Genomic DNA, 17,910 nt, shown 5'->3' with positions numbered 1-17,910 from the left:
ACCTACTCAAGAACAAGGTCGAGGTTTTTATTCCAGACTATTCCTGGTACCAAGGAAGGGAAAAGATTGGAGACCTATTTTGGACCTATCCATCCTAAACACATTTTTACTTGTACCAAAATTCAAGATGCTCACATTGCAGCAGCTTCTTCCCATGCTGGGCAAGGAATCTTGGCTGGTAACATTGGACCTCAAGGAGGCATACCTGCATGTCCCAATCAGACAAAATTGCAGAAGATACCTCAGATTTCTTGCAGGTTCAACCCATTATCAATTCTCTGCATTGCCCTTTGGCTTATCTACTGCGCCCAGAGTATTCACGAAATGCCTGGCATCAGTAATTGCCTACTGCAGACTTCAAGGGATACAAATATACCCATATTTGGACAACTGCCTGATCCAAGCGGACAGCAAGCACATACTTCTGAAACATCTGGCTTTTGTAATAATGTTGTTGAATTCTCTGGGATACACAGTCAACAAAAAGAAATCAAGGCTAATACCCTCTCAGAAAATAATTTTCCTGGGTGCCAACTTGGACACAAACACCCAGATGGCCTACCTCACGCCAGAGAAACAGGGGCAACTAACTCAATACTTCAGAAAACTAGCAAATTTCACCAGGCTGACTGCAAGGAAAATCCTGCAGGCTCTGGGATTCATGGCATCTTGCATCCTACTAATCCCATGTGCAAAGCTGCATATGAGGAAACTTCAATGGTACCTGAAAAACCTATGGTCTCAACACAGCCACAGTTTGGAAGCAATAATACCACTAATTCCATGTCTTCAAAAGGAATTTCTGTGGTGGGCTCAAGCATGCCAAACAAACACAGGTCTCCCATTCTGCAAGCCTCAAGCAAATCAAGTCATCACAACAGACGCCTCGGACTACGCCTGTGGGGCGCACATGACAGATTGGTGCATTCAGGGCAAATGGTCCCAAAAAGAAAAGCACCTTCACATCAATCAAAAGGAAATGCTAGCAGTAATAAAGGCTATTATAGCTTTCAAAGACCTTCTGCATCCAGGTCAACTTTTGATAAGGACAGACAACACCACAGTAATGTGGTACATAAACAAACCGGGAGGAACCCATTCATACCCCCTATGCAGGCTGGCCATGTCACTTTGGAACATGGCTCTGGAATTACAAATCGAACTCCAAGCGCAGTACTTGCCAGGCAAGGAAAACATGCTGGCAGACAACCCAAGCAAAAATATGACAGATCCACACGAATGGAAGTTGCATCCTCAAGTTTTTACAGAGATAATACAAGCATGGGGAAGGCCAGACATAGATCTCTTTGCCTCCCACAAAAATTGCCAATTGACAAAATTCTGCTCAAGGACTTTTCATCCACAGGCCTGGAGAGTGGACACTCTCTCTTTCAGTTGGACAACAATGACAGTTTATGCCTTTCCGCCTCTTCCTCTGCTGCCCAAAGTTCTATTAAAAACCAGAGCAGACAGACCAAAGATGATTCTCATTGCTCCAGACTGGCCAAGACAGCACTGGTACCCACTCCTGAGGAGCCTGACACATTCCCCACCATGGACCCTATCTCTAATGCCTCTTCTTCTGACTCAGCACAGCTTCAAAACTCTTCACAGTCAGCTGAAAACACTCAATCTGGCCGCATGGAAGATTCCTTAACATCGCAACAGACCCTACTCTCCAAGGAGGTGCAGGATGTCATTTTGGAGGCCAGAAGGCCGTCTACTAGAAAAGCTTACTCCGCAAAATGGAAACGGTTTTGTGCCTGGAATGAGAAAAAGGGCCAGAATCCTGGAAAACTGAATTTACTTCAAATATTACGGTATCTAGCTGAGCTGCTAAGCAGTGGACTTTCATTTTCCTCCATCAAAATCCATGCCTCAACCATTTCTGCAGAATACAACACTGATCCACCTTTATTCTCTCACCCCCTGTTAAGACAGTTCCTCAGAGGGGCTAAGAATATAAAACCCCCAAGGAAACAACCAATGCCTGCTTGGGACCTCAATTTCATTCTAGAAAAGCTGACCTTGCCTCCTTTTGAGCCAGCTGCCTCAACAGATTTGCAATATTTGTCCTGGAAAACAGCTTTCCTTCTGGCTATCACTTCAGCTCGCAGGGTATCGGAACTACAAGCCCTCATGGCTGTGCAGCCTTTTATCATCTTCCATCAGGACAGAGTTTCCTTACGAACCAACCCGTCCTTTATGCCAAAGGTGGTATCCAGGGTAGCTTTGAATCAGGCTATCCACTTACCTACCTTTTACCCTAATCCTCAAAACAAAGGGGAGAGACTACTACATTCCTTGGACATCCACAGACAGCTGCGTTATTATTTGGACAGAACAAAGCCTTTCAGAAAAATAGAACAGCTCTTTGTGTTCTATGCTATACCAATTTCCAAACGGACAATCTCAAAATGGATAGCCCACTGCATACGCTTTTGTTACTCTTTTCATGGTAAAACTGTACCTGCAGGCATCAGATCTCACTCCACAAGGGCCACAGCTACCTCTGCAGCTTTCCTCAGAGGAGTTCCTACCAAAGATATTTTGGAAGCAGCCACTTGGAGTTCTGTGCATACCTTCTCCAAGCACTACCACCTACCATTATACTCCAAAACTAGAGCAGGCTTTGCCACTGGAGTCTTGCAGGGCATCCTGGCTCCTCCTAGTTCCACCTAGTGCCTACCACCCCTTTCTTAGCTTTGGGATTCTACCCATCTGTTATGACTGCAGCTGTATGCACGATGAACATAGTACAGTTTTGTACCTGCCATAAATGTAGATGTTCGAGTGCTAATGCAGCTGCAGTCCAGGTTTCCCTCCCTCCTTCCCCTCTTGGGACAGGCCTATTGGCTAACACCTCCTCATACAACCTGATTGGGGTATTCATTTATGGTGTATTTGCTTGCAACTACTGTATTTTGATTATATTGCATTGCTTTATTACATACATTTATGTATTGCCTTCCTTCTGGGGGCACCTGACATCTGGGGCAAGAAAAACTGAAGAAAATGGTGTCGGCTGGTTCTTATACCCCTGTCGCACTGACGTCAGGGAAGAAGCGACGACAACCGACGCCGGACCTAGACTTTGGAATTCGGCCGACCGAGGACCCGCCTGACTGCAGGAGAACCCATCTGTTATGACTGCAGCTGTATCAGCACTTGAACAAATACATTTATGGTAGGTACAAACCTGTACTTTCTACAACTCCTAGGGACCATGGCGGCGACTGTCATGCTAGTCCCTCTAGTGAGATTACACATGAGACTTCTTCAGTGGCTCCTCTCTGTCCAATGGTCTCTACAAAGGCTTCCACTATCTCATCCCATCTTAATCGCAGACAGGTGCAAGCAGGACCTCCGTTGGTGGTTATGCACCAACAATTTGACCGGGGAAAAGCCATTTGTTCCTCCCGTCCCTGTTGCCACGGTGACCACCGATGCCTCCCAGATGGGGTGGGGTGGGGGGCATTATCTCGGCAGGACAGTCCAAGGCACGTGGCAAGAACACGAGATACATTCGCATATAAACGTCCTAGAGATGAGAGCAGTGCTTCTTGTGTTGCAAGCACTTCAGGGAGTTTTTCCTCTAGGGACTATTGCGATACACTCAGACAGCATGTCGGTAGTGTGGTATCTCAACAAGCAAGGGAGTACACGATCATACCCCCTATGCAGAGAGACCATGCGAGTGTGGAATTGGGCAATAGCTTCCCAACGGTTTCTGGTGGCGAGGCACATTCCGGGGAAGTCCAACGTAATAGCGGACAGGCTAAGCAGAGCAATATTTATGCCTTACGAGTGGTCCCTGAATCGCCTGGTTGCAGAGCGAATTTTCAGCAGGTGGGGTCAACCTTGCTGCGACCTGTTTGCCAGCCCATGCAGCAACTACTTCACGCTGATCCCCCCACAGGGGGAGTCACCCAGGGGCGCTCTGGTTCACGATTGGCCCTCCGGTCTGCTTTATGCTTTCCCTCCATTTCCCCTTTTCTCAAGGGTGGTTCAGAAAGCTCAATCCTTGGGAAGCAGAATGATTCTGATTGCCCCACATTGGCCTCGGCAAGTATGGTTCCCCTTTCTTCAACCATACGTTGTGGACACTCATTGGATTCTGGACCCTCTACCAGATTTACTGACACACATGTCGGGACAGTTCCACCTCTCTCTGAAGACTCTCTGGTTGACTGCCTGACTGCTCCACTTCCATCGCTAGTCAGACGTCATAATTTTCCACCGGAGGTAGTCCATATTCTATCATCTTCCCATAAGCCACCCACTAGGAAAATTTATTCTAGCAAATGGAAGAGGTTTTCCATCTGGGCTCATTCCAGAGGTATCGATCCTTATACAGCCCCGATAGATTCAGTTCTGGAATTCTTGTCGATGCTTTTCTATCAGGGATCCGCATCAGCCACCATCAAAGTTCAACTGGCGGCAATATCTAATTTCCACGAAGTGAATGAACCTAGTCTTATGGCCCACAGACTATGCAAAGCATTCTTCAAAGGTACCCTGTTACTTCATCCCCCAGTGTCCGAACCAGTCATGCCTTGGGACCTCAATTTTGTTCTTCAAGCACTCACACTGCCACCTTTCGAACCTGCAGCTACCTGTGAGTTAAAATTCTTAACATGGAAAACAGCATTTATGGTAGCTATCACTTCAGCTCGGAGGGTCTCGGAAATTCAAGCCCTCTCCATCAAGCCCCCATATTTAATCTTTTACAAAGATAGGGTCTCTCTTAGACCAAACCCATCTTTTCTTCCTAAAGTGGCTTCTGTGTCTAACATTAATCAGTCCATTGAGCTGCCAGTCTTTTTTCCCCACTTCTCTAATAAGGCAGAATTTAGATTTCACCAATTGGATTGTGCATAGACAGTTACGCTTCTATCTACACCAGACAAAAGATATTCGTAAGTCTGACCAACTCTTTGTATCCTTGTCAGAAAACCGATTGGGTTTTCCGATATCCAAGGTTACACTGTCTAGATGGATAGCCAGTTACATATCTTTCATCTATCAGGCAGGAGATAAAAATTTGCCATTTCCAGTCAAGGCACATTCCATGTGGGCTGTTTCCACTTCCACAGCTTTTCAAGCTAGGTTGTCAGTGGATGATATATGTGCTGCAGCTACTTGGGCTTCTCCCCACACCTTTGTTTCTCATTACAAATTGGACGTGGTTTCCAGGGGCAGATCTTCCTTTGGTTCCACAGTTCTCAGGAGTATTTTCGTATGAGCCACCCAGGATGTAGGTGCTAGGGACGCTGTCCCACGGGTAAGAATGTAGGCGAGATAGGACTACATAACATCAAGAAGTTATCTACTCACCATAACATTCGATGTATGTAGTCCATCTCGCCTCACATTCTTACTTACCCTCCCACCTTCCCCCTGTCTGCAGGATTTGCATAAGATTTGGAGTATAGGTTGTCACCTGCTGAGTCCCTTTTTATGACTGTTTTATATGCATGTGAGGTGTGTATGAAGTGTATACATTGTTTCGCAGCAAACTAGATCTGGGGATAGGGAGCAGTGCACCATGGGATACCCTCTTAGCCCAGCCAATGAGAGACTTTGAGCTAGTAAAAATCGGCCAAGTCGGAGCCGATATTCGGCTCCGAACCCACTGGTAAGAATGTGAGGCGAGATGGACTCCATACATTGAACGTTATGGTGAGTACATAACTTCTTGTTTTGGATATTTCCTTTTAAGTGGTATAATCTGACATGTACACATCTTGTCTACAGTGGGATTTTTTTGTTGTTGAGCTTTACTGTTGCTGTCAAGATCATTTTTGGGAATGGAGTTGGACCATGACTGAACTTCAGGCTTAATGAATTAATTTTCTTTTATTTATTTATTATTGATGCAGCAGGCTTAATGAATTAATTTGCTTTTATTTATTTGTTATTGTTGTAGGCCAAGTTAGCAAAGAATTATGGTATGACACGGATGGATCCCTACTGCAGGATACGCCTTGGGTATGCTGTATACGAAACGCCTACAGCACATAATGGTGCAAAGAATCCTCGCTGGAATAAGGTTGTTCAGTGTACTGTCCCTCCTGGTGTGGACTCTTTCTACCTTGAGATTTTCGATGAGGTGAGGACTCTGTGTTGTATATGGATGCCAGTGAAGGTTTAACTGGATGGTGTTCCTGGGGATGGGCTTCTGATTTATTTTTATGGATATTTATGCATTAAAAACAGAAAGTAATTTTAGAAACGCTTCATTATTCTGCCTTTGTAGTTCTATAGCTAACTGTATTGCACTACTGTCAGCAGTATCGGAGTAAATTAGGGCTAATTTTCAGAGCCATTTTTGGAAAAATCATTATCACTGGCAGGACTAGCCTTCATTACAGACCTGCTCAATGTCCTTCAGGCTCTTTTACACTGTTTGTTGTAATGCCCCGTAGATGTGCAAGTTTGCTGTCGATTCTTTAAAAGCTGTTTGTGTATTTACTATTAAGATTACTTTGTCATCATTTGATATTTTTACTGCAGCATAGTATGACTTCTTACCACAAATCAAGGATTGTGTAACGAAAATCCATTTAAAACTCCCTTTACAAGAATCATTCTGTTATACAAGGCTGCGTATGAATTATCACCTTGATATACATTTAAAAAGTTGTTTTGCTGATGTATGTTCAGAAGAAACATTGCATTTTATATTCCTGATATATCGTTGTCCATTTAGGTAGTTTTTCATTACTGTTCTAGGCTTGGGTGTTCCAATTTCTTAAGCTACTTTCCTATAATGAGTGTGACATAGAACAAGAAGGCTAAAATCACAAGTTTATTAGGCAAGTCCTCCTCTTCCTATGTTATTATTTAGTTTCATTGTGTGCACATGAATGTTCATGTTGTGGAGTCTGAAGGGTATTCTCACCATAGAGCTTGTGCTTCACTTGGTCCCCACCTAGTCACCAAGCTTCCATATTCTGACAGTTTTCTGTTAGAGACCATGGTTCTTCTGTGAAAGAGATCAAAATCCATGAATCTGGGTCACTGCAATATTATAAATTATGTGTTAATAGACAGTATAGTATCCAAGGTCTGCATATCTGAGTATTGTGCAAGTAACAGACCCAGTGATCACCTGCAACTTTGTATGATTTTCACTGAATTGTAAATAATTGAAAAAAAGTTGTTGAACTCATTTTGTTGAATCACAAATCGTACAAAACTGTAGAAGCTGTACAATGATGAACTAATACTGGGTTGAAATGTACATAAATTTTAATCTGGACAGTTGTTAAAACAGATGATTGGTGTTATCTGTAGACCATCTGTGGTGGTGCAGTTTGTGTTTGTGCCTCACCAGAGATTTGCAGTAAGTGATCTTTTTTTTTTCTTTTTCTAAGTAATTGTGCAGGGATAGAGTTAAATTAAGAGGGTGTGGGGGTGAACACCCTCCTACATGGAGTTGCAAAACAGAAAAAGGTTTTTCGTGTTCCTGTTGCTCTTTTTTGATGATTTTTTTGAAATTGTAATTTGCTTAAATAAGATGTTCTTCATAGTTAGTGTTGCAGTACTAATCCATGGGACTTCTTGCCATGCAGAAGTCTGTGACCGGCCTGATTTCTGGAGTCTTATTATCATCCCATGTAATCTTCAGTTCTTTCTAGCCATGCAGTCCATTGTGCTTCACATGTGTTTTTATGTACTCGCAGTCTGTCGGTCAGCATGTGTTTCCAGAGCTCCTCTACTTGTAGACAGATAAGTGCCCCATTGGAGAAATTTCTTCTCTAATTTAATGTTCAGAAAAGTTAATAACTTCTTGTCTTATGGGAAGCAAATCCTGCATAAAGATTTTCACTTGTTTTGCTTCTTTTCTTTGAGGCCTTAGCACGATGTCTGTAACTGCTCTGACTGAGCTAAATTCCGTGTAAAAATCTGTAAACACAGGGCCGAGGTCCTTGTTGTTCATATGGAATCCTTGTTGTCTGCTTCTTTGGTGGCATTGCAACCCTTGTCTTCTGCAGGTACTGCTACCTTTCCAACTGCTGGTGTGATCCAGAAAGCAAAAGGATATTAAAAAAAAAAAAGTGGGGATCCTGAGTCAACAGAAGTGATTGTATTTATCTCTACGTCAGCTGAGGACCTTTTCAGCCCCCAGGATAGACAAATGCTGGGCCTCAACCCTTTGTCGTGACCCCTCAAGAGGCCTCCACAGTCCCCTTGCCTTCCCACAACTACCACCACCGCTTACACATCAGTCTGGTCTGATGTCACTACACAGGCATCAGCTTCTAACATCTGAAAAATGGTTCCACAAGGAGACCTCATCCCTTTACTGACTTCTGATGTTCCTTCCGCAGTCAGGCTCAGTTGACTGCATCCCTTGGCCACTCTTATTAAACAACCATTAAAACCAAAATATACCCCTGCGGTGGCCTCGCCTCAGCCTTCGGTCCGTGGGTCACAGACTGAAGTCCAGGACCTGGTTAAGACAGCACAGGAATTCATGGCCTTCATTAAAACCAGAGAACCTTGGCAGACTTCCAAAATCTCCCTAGCTCAGACCAAAAGGACAAGTAAGACTCCTAGGAAATATTTGCTTAATTGGGCCACATGCAGCCGTGTCTCTCTGCCAGAGGATCTTTCCGCTGGGAACATGTTAAATAAAATGAAAGAAGTCTTTAACTAGCTAAGTAAGCAGTTCTGCCAAGCTCAGACATACTGTAGAGAACTAGTAAGCTTACCTTCCTTGTAACCATTGGCTATTCCTCTGATACACATATTGTTAGGTAGCATTTTTGAGGACATAGCCTTTCACCCATATTTCTTACAGTCTGCTTCTAGGAAACCAGATAGGATTTTCAGGGTTCTTGAGCCACACAAACATCTCAACAAAAATCCTAAAGCTGTTCCCTCTATTTTCTCCTCTGAAGTTATTGAAGGACTATCCCAGCACCCATTACCTAATGACAGGGAGAGCAAACTCCTGGACAAATTTGGCAAGAAAATATGTACCTTTCTTATACTTCGATGTCTCTTTGTTGATCATAAAGCAGTCTTCCGTTTGGGATGATGCTAAGACTCTGGAGATTGGGCCGGTCATGGACTTCTGCATGGCAGAAAGTCCCAACAATTAGTACTGCACCACTGAGCTACTTGAACATCTAAAATTATAGTAAGTGGGACACCACTGTACTTTTTCAATGATTTTGGTTTGTGATAATTTAATTTGTTGCTTTTTATGTATTTGTATGTAAATAAATATATATATATTTATATGAATACAAATCCAAATACTGACCATCAAAACATTGGTGTCAAAATGTTTACAAGCATTAATAGTGACGCATTAAACTATCTATATTCAAAATATGACAATGAACACAGATCAACCAACCCTCCAGCAGTGCTGCTAGCATTGTAAGATTTCCAGAATGCTCTGCCCATAGAGAAAGTTGCACTTCAAATAAACAACATGCCAGTAGTCTGGTACATCAGCAAACAAGGAGGAACCAGATCCTACCCCTTTTGTTGAGAAGCATTGAGTGTGTGGCAATGGGCGATCTCATCCAACTGCATTTTCATAGCAATGCACATTCTAGGGAAGTCGAGTGTGATAGCAGCAAATTCAGCAGATGCATTCTGAGGCCTCATGAGTGGTCCCTACATCACATAGTTGCGGAAAGGATGTTCCGCAAATAGGGCCAGCCTTGCTGCAATTTTTTCATCTCTCCCCTAATCAAGTGCAGCATCTATTTTGCCCCGATCCTCCTGTGAGGGGAATCCCCGAGGGATGCTCTTCTTTATGATTGCCCTCCCAGTCTCCTGTATGCCTTTCCTCTGATCTGTTAATCCCTAAATTTCTATAGAAAGCTAGCAGGTTGAAGAGCAAAGTAATCCTCATTGCACTATACTGCCCTTGACAGATTTCGTTTTCCTTCCTTTGACCTCATTTACTGACACAGCCGTGGATTCTGGATCCAACCTTGGATCTTCTGTGTCACTCGACAGGCATGATTCACCCAGACATGACAAACTAAAGCTAACTGCTTGGTTTCTGCAATTTCATTAATAGCCAGACAACCTATGCTCTCTTCTCCAGTCATCACATTGTCTTGTTCTCTCATTTGCCTTCTACACATAAACTGTACTCTAGTAAATGGAAGAGATTTGTTTTCTGGGCACAGCAGAATGACCTAGACCCATTTTCAGCTCCAATTCATAGGATCCTTGAGTTCTTAACCCAATTGTTTGACGAAGGAGCAGCTTCTTCTACAATAAATGTGCAAACAGCAACAATTTCCAATTTTCACAGTGGATATCAAGGATATTCACTTGCTTCACATAAACTGTGTAAAACTTTTCTAAGGGGGGGTTCTTTTGCTTAAACCCTTTATAAAGACCCTTATTCCTCCTTGGGATCTGACTTTGGTATTGCAAGAAATTATGCAATCCCCCTTTGAACCTGCAACTACATGTAATCTGAACTTCCTTTCTCGAAAAATTATATTTTTGGTAGTAAAAACATCTGCAAGAAGAATTTCAGTTGTCATCTCAACCACTAAATTTGACCTTTCATAAAGACAGGGTTTCATTACATACTGATCCATCCTTTTTGCTTAAAGTAGTGTCCGATAACAATATCAACCAATCCATTAATCTACCAGTGTTCTTTCCAAGATTTTCAGATTAAGGAAAATACCTGCTACACTTACTCGATATTCATAAGCAATTACATTTTTACCTTTATAATACAAAAAGTGTAAGACGGTCTGACCAACTTTTTGTCTCCTTTTCGGATGTAAATCTCGGAAATCCAGCATCCAAAGTAACTGACTAGGTGGATCACAGATTTGATTTCTTACATTTACAAGAAATGAGGTATGAAATTCTCTAAACCCTAGTGAGCCCATTGAGTAGAGCCATGGCAACTTCATCAGAATTTCAGTCTAGAGTGTCCATGGAAGATGTATGTGCAGCCGCTACTTGGACTACCCCCTCATACTTTATTACTCATTACAAATTGGATTTGGTCTCCAAGGGAAGAGCTTCCTTTGGTTCAGTGGTCCATTAGGAACATACTGAGTCCACCCAGGGTATAAGGTAGCTGTGGACTCTGTCCCACAGGTTTGAGGATAAAAATGAAAATGGACATCATCAGATAAAGAAGTTATGCGCTCTTCATAACATTCCATCTGTGTTGTCCGTTTTCATTCTTTCTCAAACAACCCAGCCTTGATTCCCAGATGTTCTTCGTGTTTCACTTTTGCAGTCATCACATTTGGATTATCCCTGCCAGGGTGGCCCTCGGCCGGCCCGAATACCAGAGACTTTGTATTTCTGCATCAGTTGCTGTCGCTTGAGGACTGATGTCAGGTCGTCAGTAGTATAAAGTAAGGAAGCCGGCGCCATTACATCAGTCTTTCTTGCCATGGAGCCCAAAGCAGATGCAGTTTGCACGAGTGCCGTTCAGCTGATACCTGAGTTTTCATCTCCGAATTGAAGTTGAAGTCTTATAAAGCTAACTACCCTATTGGGGATCCTTTTTTCTTGCACTAACCGATGTCAGAAAAGTTAGTAATTGTCTCTCCTGTGGAAAGCAAATACCACACCGAGACTTCCACTCTTACTGCATCACTTGTTTAGAACCAGAACACAACATCTCCCGTTGTCGCTTCTGTGCTTTGTTCAATGCTAGAGCTATCCGTTGTCAGGTCCTTGTTGTAGCCAGATGTTTTTGTTTACAGTCCTCTAATTCCAATATGGCTTTGCTAAGCCATCCGACAGCAGATATTCCGAAAAAAGCATAAAGATGAACACAGAGACAGACCGCACAGGTCCAAACCTACCGACGGCGCTTCTGTTAAGCTAGTCGTCAGTCCTCCGGTACTCAGTGAGGTGCTTTCGCATCCCCTGATGCCCACTTCAGTTGATTTGCAGGCTCTACCGTGACCCTTTCAGAGTCTGGTATGCCGCAAAACTTTTCTTCGACTAAGGATCCTGTGGTTGTCTCTACCTTGGATGAGTTTGAGACGCTGAGCAGGCTCCGGCTTCCGAGGAAGTCCTTCACACTACCGAATCTCGACACAAACTGATGTCTTCTTTCGCAACTACCGGTCTTTCAAAAATGACAGTTTCTTAGGCCCAGGGTTCGAACCACACCCAGGAAACAGATGGCCCACTTTCAGACTCCTGCTACCTTGCCTCAGTCTCAAATGCTTAAAATGGCAGAAGACCTTATCATGCTGATCAGGGGAAGCCAAGCTACCCCCTCAAAAAGGAAAAGCGATCTGTCCCCTGTAGTTTTGTCTGAACAAGAGTCCGATGAATCTGATGCATCTGACTGTGAAGACATGCAACCACTCTCCACTTATGAGGATTCTGATGCAGAGGACTCCATTCCTTCAGCCTCTCCCCCAGAGGATTTTTCCTTTGGGGAAACCCTGCATACTTTAAGGGAGCATTTCCAATGGGAGAGTCAGGACTACCCTCAGTCTAAAAAGAGATTCAGGGAATTCCTAGATCTTCCGCACCACAGACCCTTGGCCATCTTCCCAGTCCTGGATGGTTGTGGACGATGTTTTCCTTGAATTCAGCTTGACTCCTGACGCCCTACCTCCTGCTCCCAGAAAACCAAACCGGTACTATAGAGTCCCTGACTCACACAGATATCTTTTTAAAAATCCAACAGCTGACCCTGAGGTCATTTCTCAAGGGCCAAAAGGGATTAAATCAACGTCTGCTAAGAATCCCACTCCCTCAGACCGGGATTTCGAGCATTGGACAGATGGGGTAAAAAAAGTATACACCTCGGCTACTCTTGCTATCAGGGCACTAAATTGTCAGTTCCGTATGCTGAAATTGCAGCAACATACTTTGGAACTCCTTAAACAAAAAATGTCTTCCCTTCCTGCTTGGGCAGAATCTAAAGATTTACAAGATTTAATGCATTCTGCAAGTCAAGTAACTAAACGCACTTTGCACTCTGGTTTTGATGCCCTAGAAGCTTCTTGCAGGGCAGCAGTCACTGGATCTGTCATTAGAAGACTTGCATGGCTTAAGGAACAACCCCTGCCAGACCATGTCAAATCTAAATTGTTGGATCCCCCGTTGCACAAAGATAACTTATTTGGCACTAAGGCAGAAGAGGTCTTAAAGATGGAAGAAAAAGCGAAATCTATGTAAACAGTTAAGGATTTCTTACAGGTCCAGCCGGCATTGTCCCTCCAAGCACTGGTCCTTTCCTGCTCCGAGTAAACTGGCCCAGCCTAGGCCCCATGGAAACAGACCCCCCCCCGCCAAACAGCAGCCCCAGAGAATGCAGAGATCTAAGCAGTGGACTACCTCCACTTCAAAATCAGGGAGTTCCAAGCCACCCCGTTATGGTAAGAACTCACGATGACTCACCTCCTCCACCCCCCCGCCCACCTTCACTTACCCCTAGGAGGAAAACTCTCCTTTCACTCAAGCATCTGGGACACCATTACCAAGGACCAATGGGTTCTGAACATTGTGTCTCAGGGATACAAATTTTCCTTCCACACCCTTCCAACCCCAAAAGGGTTCCCGGATCTATTACCAAATCAGTGGGCAGAGGCTCAAAAGCAAATCCTTTCCCTGCTCTCTATGAGGGCAGTAGAGCACGTTCCTGCAGAAAAGATAGGCCAAGGCTTCTACTCCATACTTTTTCTGGTGCCCAGAAAAGAGGGCACCTGGCACCCCATCCTCGATCTATCCATTCTAAACACCTACCTGGTGATCCCAAAATTCAAAATGCTCACCCTTCAGCAGCTGCTACCCATGCTGTCCAAGGACGCTTGGCTAGCCACCTTAGATCCAAAAGAGGCCTACCTCTACATTCCTTTCAGGGAATCCTGCAGGAAATATCTCCGCCTCAGGGCAGGATCTCACCACTTTCAGTTCTCCGCATTTCCCTTTAGCTTATCGACTGCTCCCAGAGTTTTTACAAAATGTCTGGCTCCGGCCATTGCCTTTTGCAGATAAAGAAATATTCAAATTACCCATACGTAGACGACTGCCTTATTCAGGCAGACAGCCAGGAAAATCTGCTCAAGCACCTGGCCTTTGTATAGACCCTACTAACCTCCCTAGGGTACACAATCAATGAAAATAAATCTAAACAGGTGCCCACCCAAAGGATAATCTTCCTGGGAGCAAGTCTGGACACAGCATCCCAGATGGCATACCTTACACCAGAGAAACAAATTTTCCTGACAGCCTATTTCTCTCAACTAGCCACCAGGCCCCAGCTGTCTTCAAGGAAGATCCTGCAAGCTCTGGGGTTCATGGCATCTTGCATACTACTCATTCCATATGCCAGACTGCATATGAGGAAACTTCAGTGGTACCTAAAGAGCCTTTGGTGTCAACATTCTCAAGACTCGGAAACTCTTCTACCTATAATTCCTCGTCTCAGAATGGAATTTCATTGGTGGGCAACAGCATGCTCCCACAACAAGGGACTGCCCTTCTCTCTACCCCCCCACCACCACCACCCAGACCCTCACCACAGATGCATCAGACTATGCTTGGGGTGCACACCTGGAAGGCAGGTGCATACAGGGCTAATGGAGCCCACAGCAAATCCCTCTGCACATCAGTCAAAAAGAGATGATGGCTGTGCAACATACCTTGATAGCTTTCAAATCCCTTCTCTCTCCAGGGGTTCTCCTGATCAAAACAGACAACACCACTGTGATGTGATGCATCAACAAGCAGGGGGGGACTCGTGCCTACCCTCTATGTAGGCTGGCCATGACCCTTTGACTCACAGCCTCTTCCATGCAACTACACCTGTTAGCACAATTCCTACCAGGCTCTCTCAACTCTCTGGCAGACCAATTAAGCAGAAACCTTCTGGACTCACACGAGTGGCAACGTAACAAAAGTACCTTCACCCTATTAACTCAGAAATGGGGAACCCCAAAGTTCGACCTCTTTGCCTCCCACACCAACCATCAGCTCAGCAAATTCTGCACCAGGGAGCATCACTGCATGGCTTGGAAAGTGGATGCCCTGTCCTTCCACTGGGTCAGTCTATCGGTCTATGCCTTTCCTCCCCTACTTCTCATCCCCAGGGTACTGCTCAAAGTAAGGAAGGAAAAACCAAGGACCATTCTCATAGCTCTAGACTGGCGCCGACAACACTGGTACCCCTTGCTGTGCAGCCTGTCCCCGCTGCCTCCATGGCATTTTCCTCAGATTCCAAACCTCCTGACCTAGAGGGAAGGGGAATTCATGCATCCCCAATTGCAGACACTCAGTTTGGCAGCTTGGCTTATTCCCTAATCCCGAACCAATCTGCCATCCTCCATAAATAGGTTCTGGATGTTATCCATGAGGCCAGACATCTTGGCATCAGAAAGTCCTATGCAGATAAATGGAAAAGGTTCTGAACCTGGATCCAGGCTAAGTGAGCCAATACAGCACAGCCCTCCATCCCTTTCATCTTGGATTACTTAGCTGACCTACTACACAGTGGTCTCTCTCTCTCTCCTCTATAAAAATTCATGACTCTGCTATTTTTGCTCATATTCCCACTGAGCAGCCTCATTTCTTACACCCCTTGATCAAAGAATTCCTCAGAGGGGCTAGCAACTTGAGGCCCCCCCAGAAGGGCACCAACACTGGATTGGGACCCTAACTTTGTCTTGGAAAAGCTCACCCTGCCCTTTTCGAACCAGCTTCTCCTGCAGAGCTAAAATTTCTCTCTTGGAAGACTGCATTCCTTCTGGCCATCACTTCAGCCAGAAGAGTCTCTGACCTGCAAGCACTCATGGCTATGGAACCCTTCATCATCTTCCATGCTGACAGGGTATCCCTCCGGACTAACCCGTCCTTCATGCCCAAGGTGGTGTCCAGTGTGGCTCTCAACAAATCCATTCATTTGCCCACCTTTTTCCCTCATCCCCAGAACAAGGGGGGAAAGGATCCTGCACTCTCTAGATGTGCACAGACAGCTCAGATTCTACCTAGACAGGACTAAATCCCTCAAAGTCTGATCAATTGCTGGTTAGCTTTGGTACAGGGGCAGAAGGCAAAGCCATCTCCAAACAAACAATTTCCAAATGGATAATGCACTGCATCCATTTCTGCTACAAACAGCATGGAAAGCCTCTTCCAAGCAGGTCAGGACACACTCCACCAGAGCAGCCTCCACCCCTGCAGCTTTCCTCAGAGGAGTCCCCACCAGGGACATCCTGGAGGCTGCCACCTGGACATCTGTTCTCACTTTTACTAAGCATTACCACCTGCCTCTCTTCTCCAAATCCAGACCAGGGTTTGCTCTGCAGCTTGCAGGGCATCCTAGCCAGCCCCTAGTTTCCTTGACTGCCTCCACCCTTTTCCTCAGCTTTGGGAATCTACCCAAATGTGATGACTGCAACAGTGAAACACGAAGAACATAGTCCAGATGTGTACACTTAACATAAATGCAGATGTTCCAGTGTATTCACTGCTGTGGTCCTGGTTTCACTCGCTCCATCCCCCTTTATTCTTTCTCCTTTTATTACCATTCTTCCTTGTTGTTCTCCTTTCCTTACAAGGGTCATATTGCTATTTATTTTCCACTGGTGGAGTTCTTTCACCAGAACCTGGCCTCCTACGTTGGGGGCTCCTGACAGGTTAGGGCAAGAAAAACTGATGTAATGGGGTCGGCTGCTTTACTTTATACTACTAACGACCTGGCATCAGTCCTCAAGCGACAGCAACCGATGCAGAAATACCAAGTCTCTGGTATTTGGGCCGGCCGAGGGCTACCCTGGCAGTGATAACCCAAATATGATAACTGCAACAGTGAATACACTCGAACATCTTATGGTAAGTGTACACAACTCTACTTTTTCTTTGCTACATTCTCAAAACCTTCCAGAAGCTGTAAAAGCAGAAATGTTGAATTCTTCCTTGGCTAGCAAGTTAGTTTATGGATAATCAGCTGAGAGGTCCTTAAAGTGTTATAAGATAGGTAAACTGCTTCAGGGGATCTCTCAAAATGTTCAGCCTTTCTTCTCCAAGTTTAGCAAGGAATGTGATGCTTCTTGTATAACTTTCTTTAAAAAGCAAAACAGACAAACTTGGCAAGCTGCTGGTAAGCAAACATTTAAAAATAAATGGCAGGGGTTCCAGAAGAAAGGAGTAACCCATCCAGAACAAAGGACAGTCTGTCTGAATGACTGTAAGACTACCCTACCTCTTTCTACCTTGGCAATCCCTTAATCCTTCCAGAAAGTCTAAACTACTAATTTTGGCAGCAGATAGTTTCAGACAAATAGGTTCTGAGAATAATCGGTCACTGTTACATGACAAAGAGGGGCCAAATTCTTTAACACCTGCACTAAGTGTTCTTAAGTGTACACCATTCTGATTGTATACACAACATGAGCATAATTCCCTACTTATTCCTAATTGTAGTTTTCCTACAGATTTTCTTGCAGTCTTAATTGAGGTGGATTCATAAAGGTTACCACAATATGTAGATTAAATCTACACTTAGTGAATAGAAAGCACACAAATATAGGGATGGGGTAAGAATGTTCTTGAATACAGATTGTGTACCCTTATTGCACACTTGGTGTAGGTGTTCATGAATCCGACCCAAGGTGTCGTCTCCTCAGTCAGGAGAAGGGCTTTGTTTGAGAATATTTCTGGTGCAAAATGAAAAAGATTCTTGGAGACCAGTTCTGATCATTCCCTTTCTAAACCTGTTTGCTGTGGTGCCCAAGTTCAAAATGCTATCCCTTCACAACTTTATAATCATCGTCAACCCACTTTTTCAATTTTCTACATGGGGTAGGAATGTTGTCGACTGTTATCATCTCTGTCTATTCAATGCTACTCTCTTCCTTTTTTTGACAGTCATGCCTGACTGTTGCAAGTCTTCTGTCTCACAATCCGTCCATCTCTTGACTGGATGCC

At 44.4% G+C, this 17,910-nt stretch overlaps 1 protein-coding gene across 2 annotated transcripts in view; it reads left to right on the top strand.

The window, feature by feature from the left end:
• LOC122791309 (toll-interacting protein) overlaps positions 1-17,910 on the top strand; it is a 486,753-nt gene that overhangs the window by 110,192 nt on the left and 358,651 nt on the right. For both annotated transcript variants that reach the window (XM_044059011.1, XM_044059012.1), the window contains exon 3: positions 5,930-6,112. In XM_044059011.1, coding sequence (XP_043914946.1) covers positions 5,930-6,112 — 183 coding nt within the window. The remainder of the gene's footprint in view (positions 1-5,929; positions 6,113-17,910) is intronic.

Source organism: Protopterus annectens, chromosome 17.part0, assembly GCF_019279795.1.
Source record: "Protopterus annectens isolate FY-2018-M chromosome 17.part0, PAN1.0, whole genome shotgun sequence".
Classification (NCBI taxonomy): Eukaryota; Metazoa; Chordata; order Ceratodontiformes; family Protopteridae; genus Protopterus; species Protopterus annectens.
This window is presented reverse-complemented; position numbering and strand designations above follow the sequence as displayed.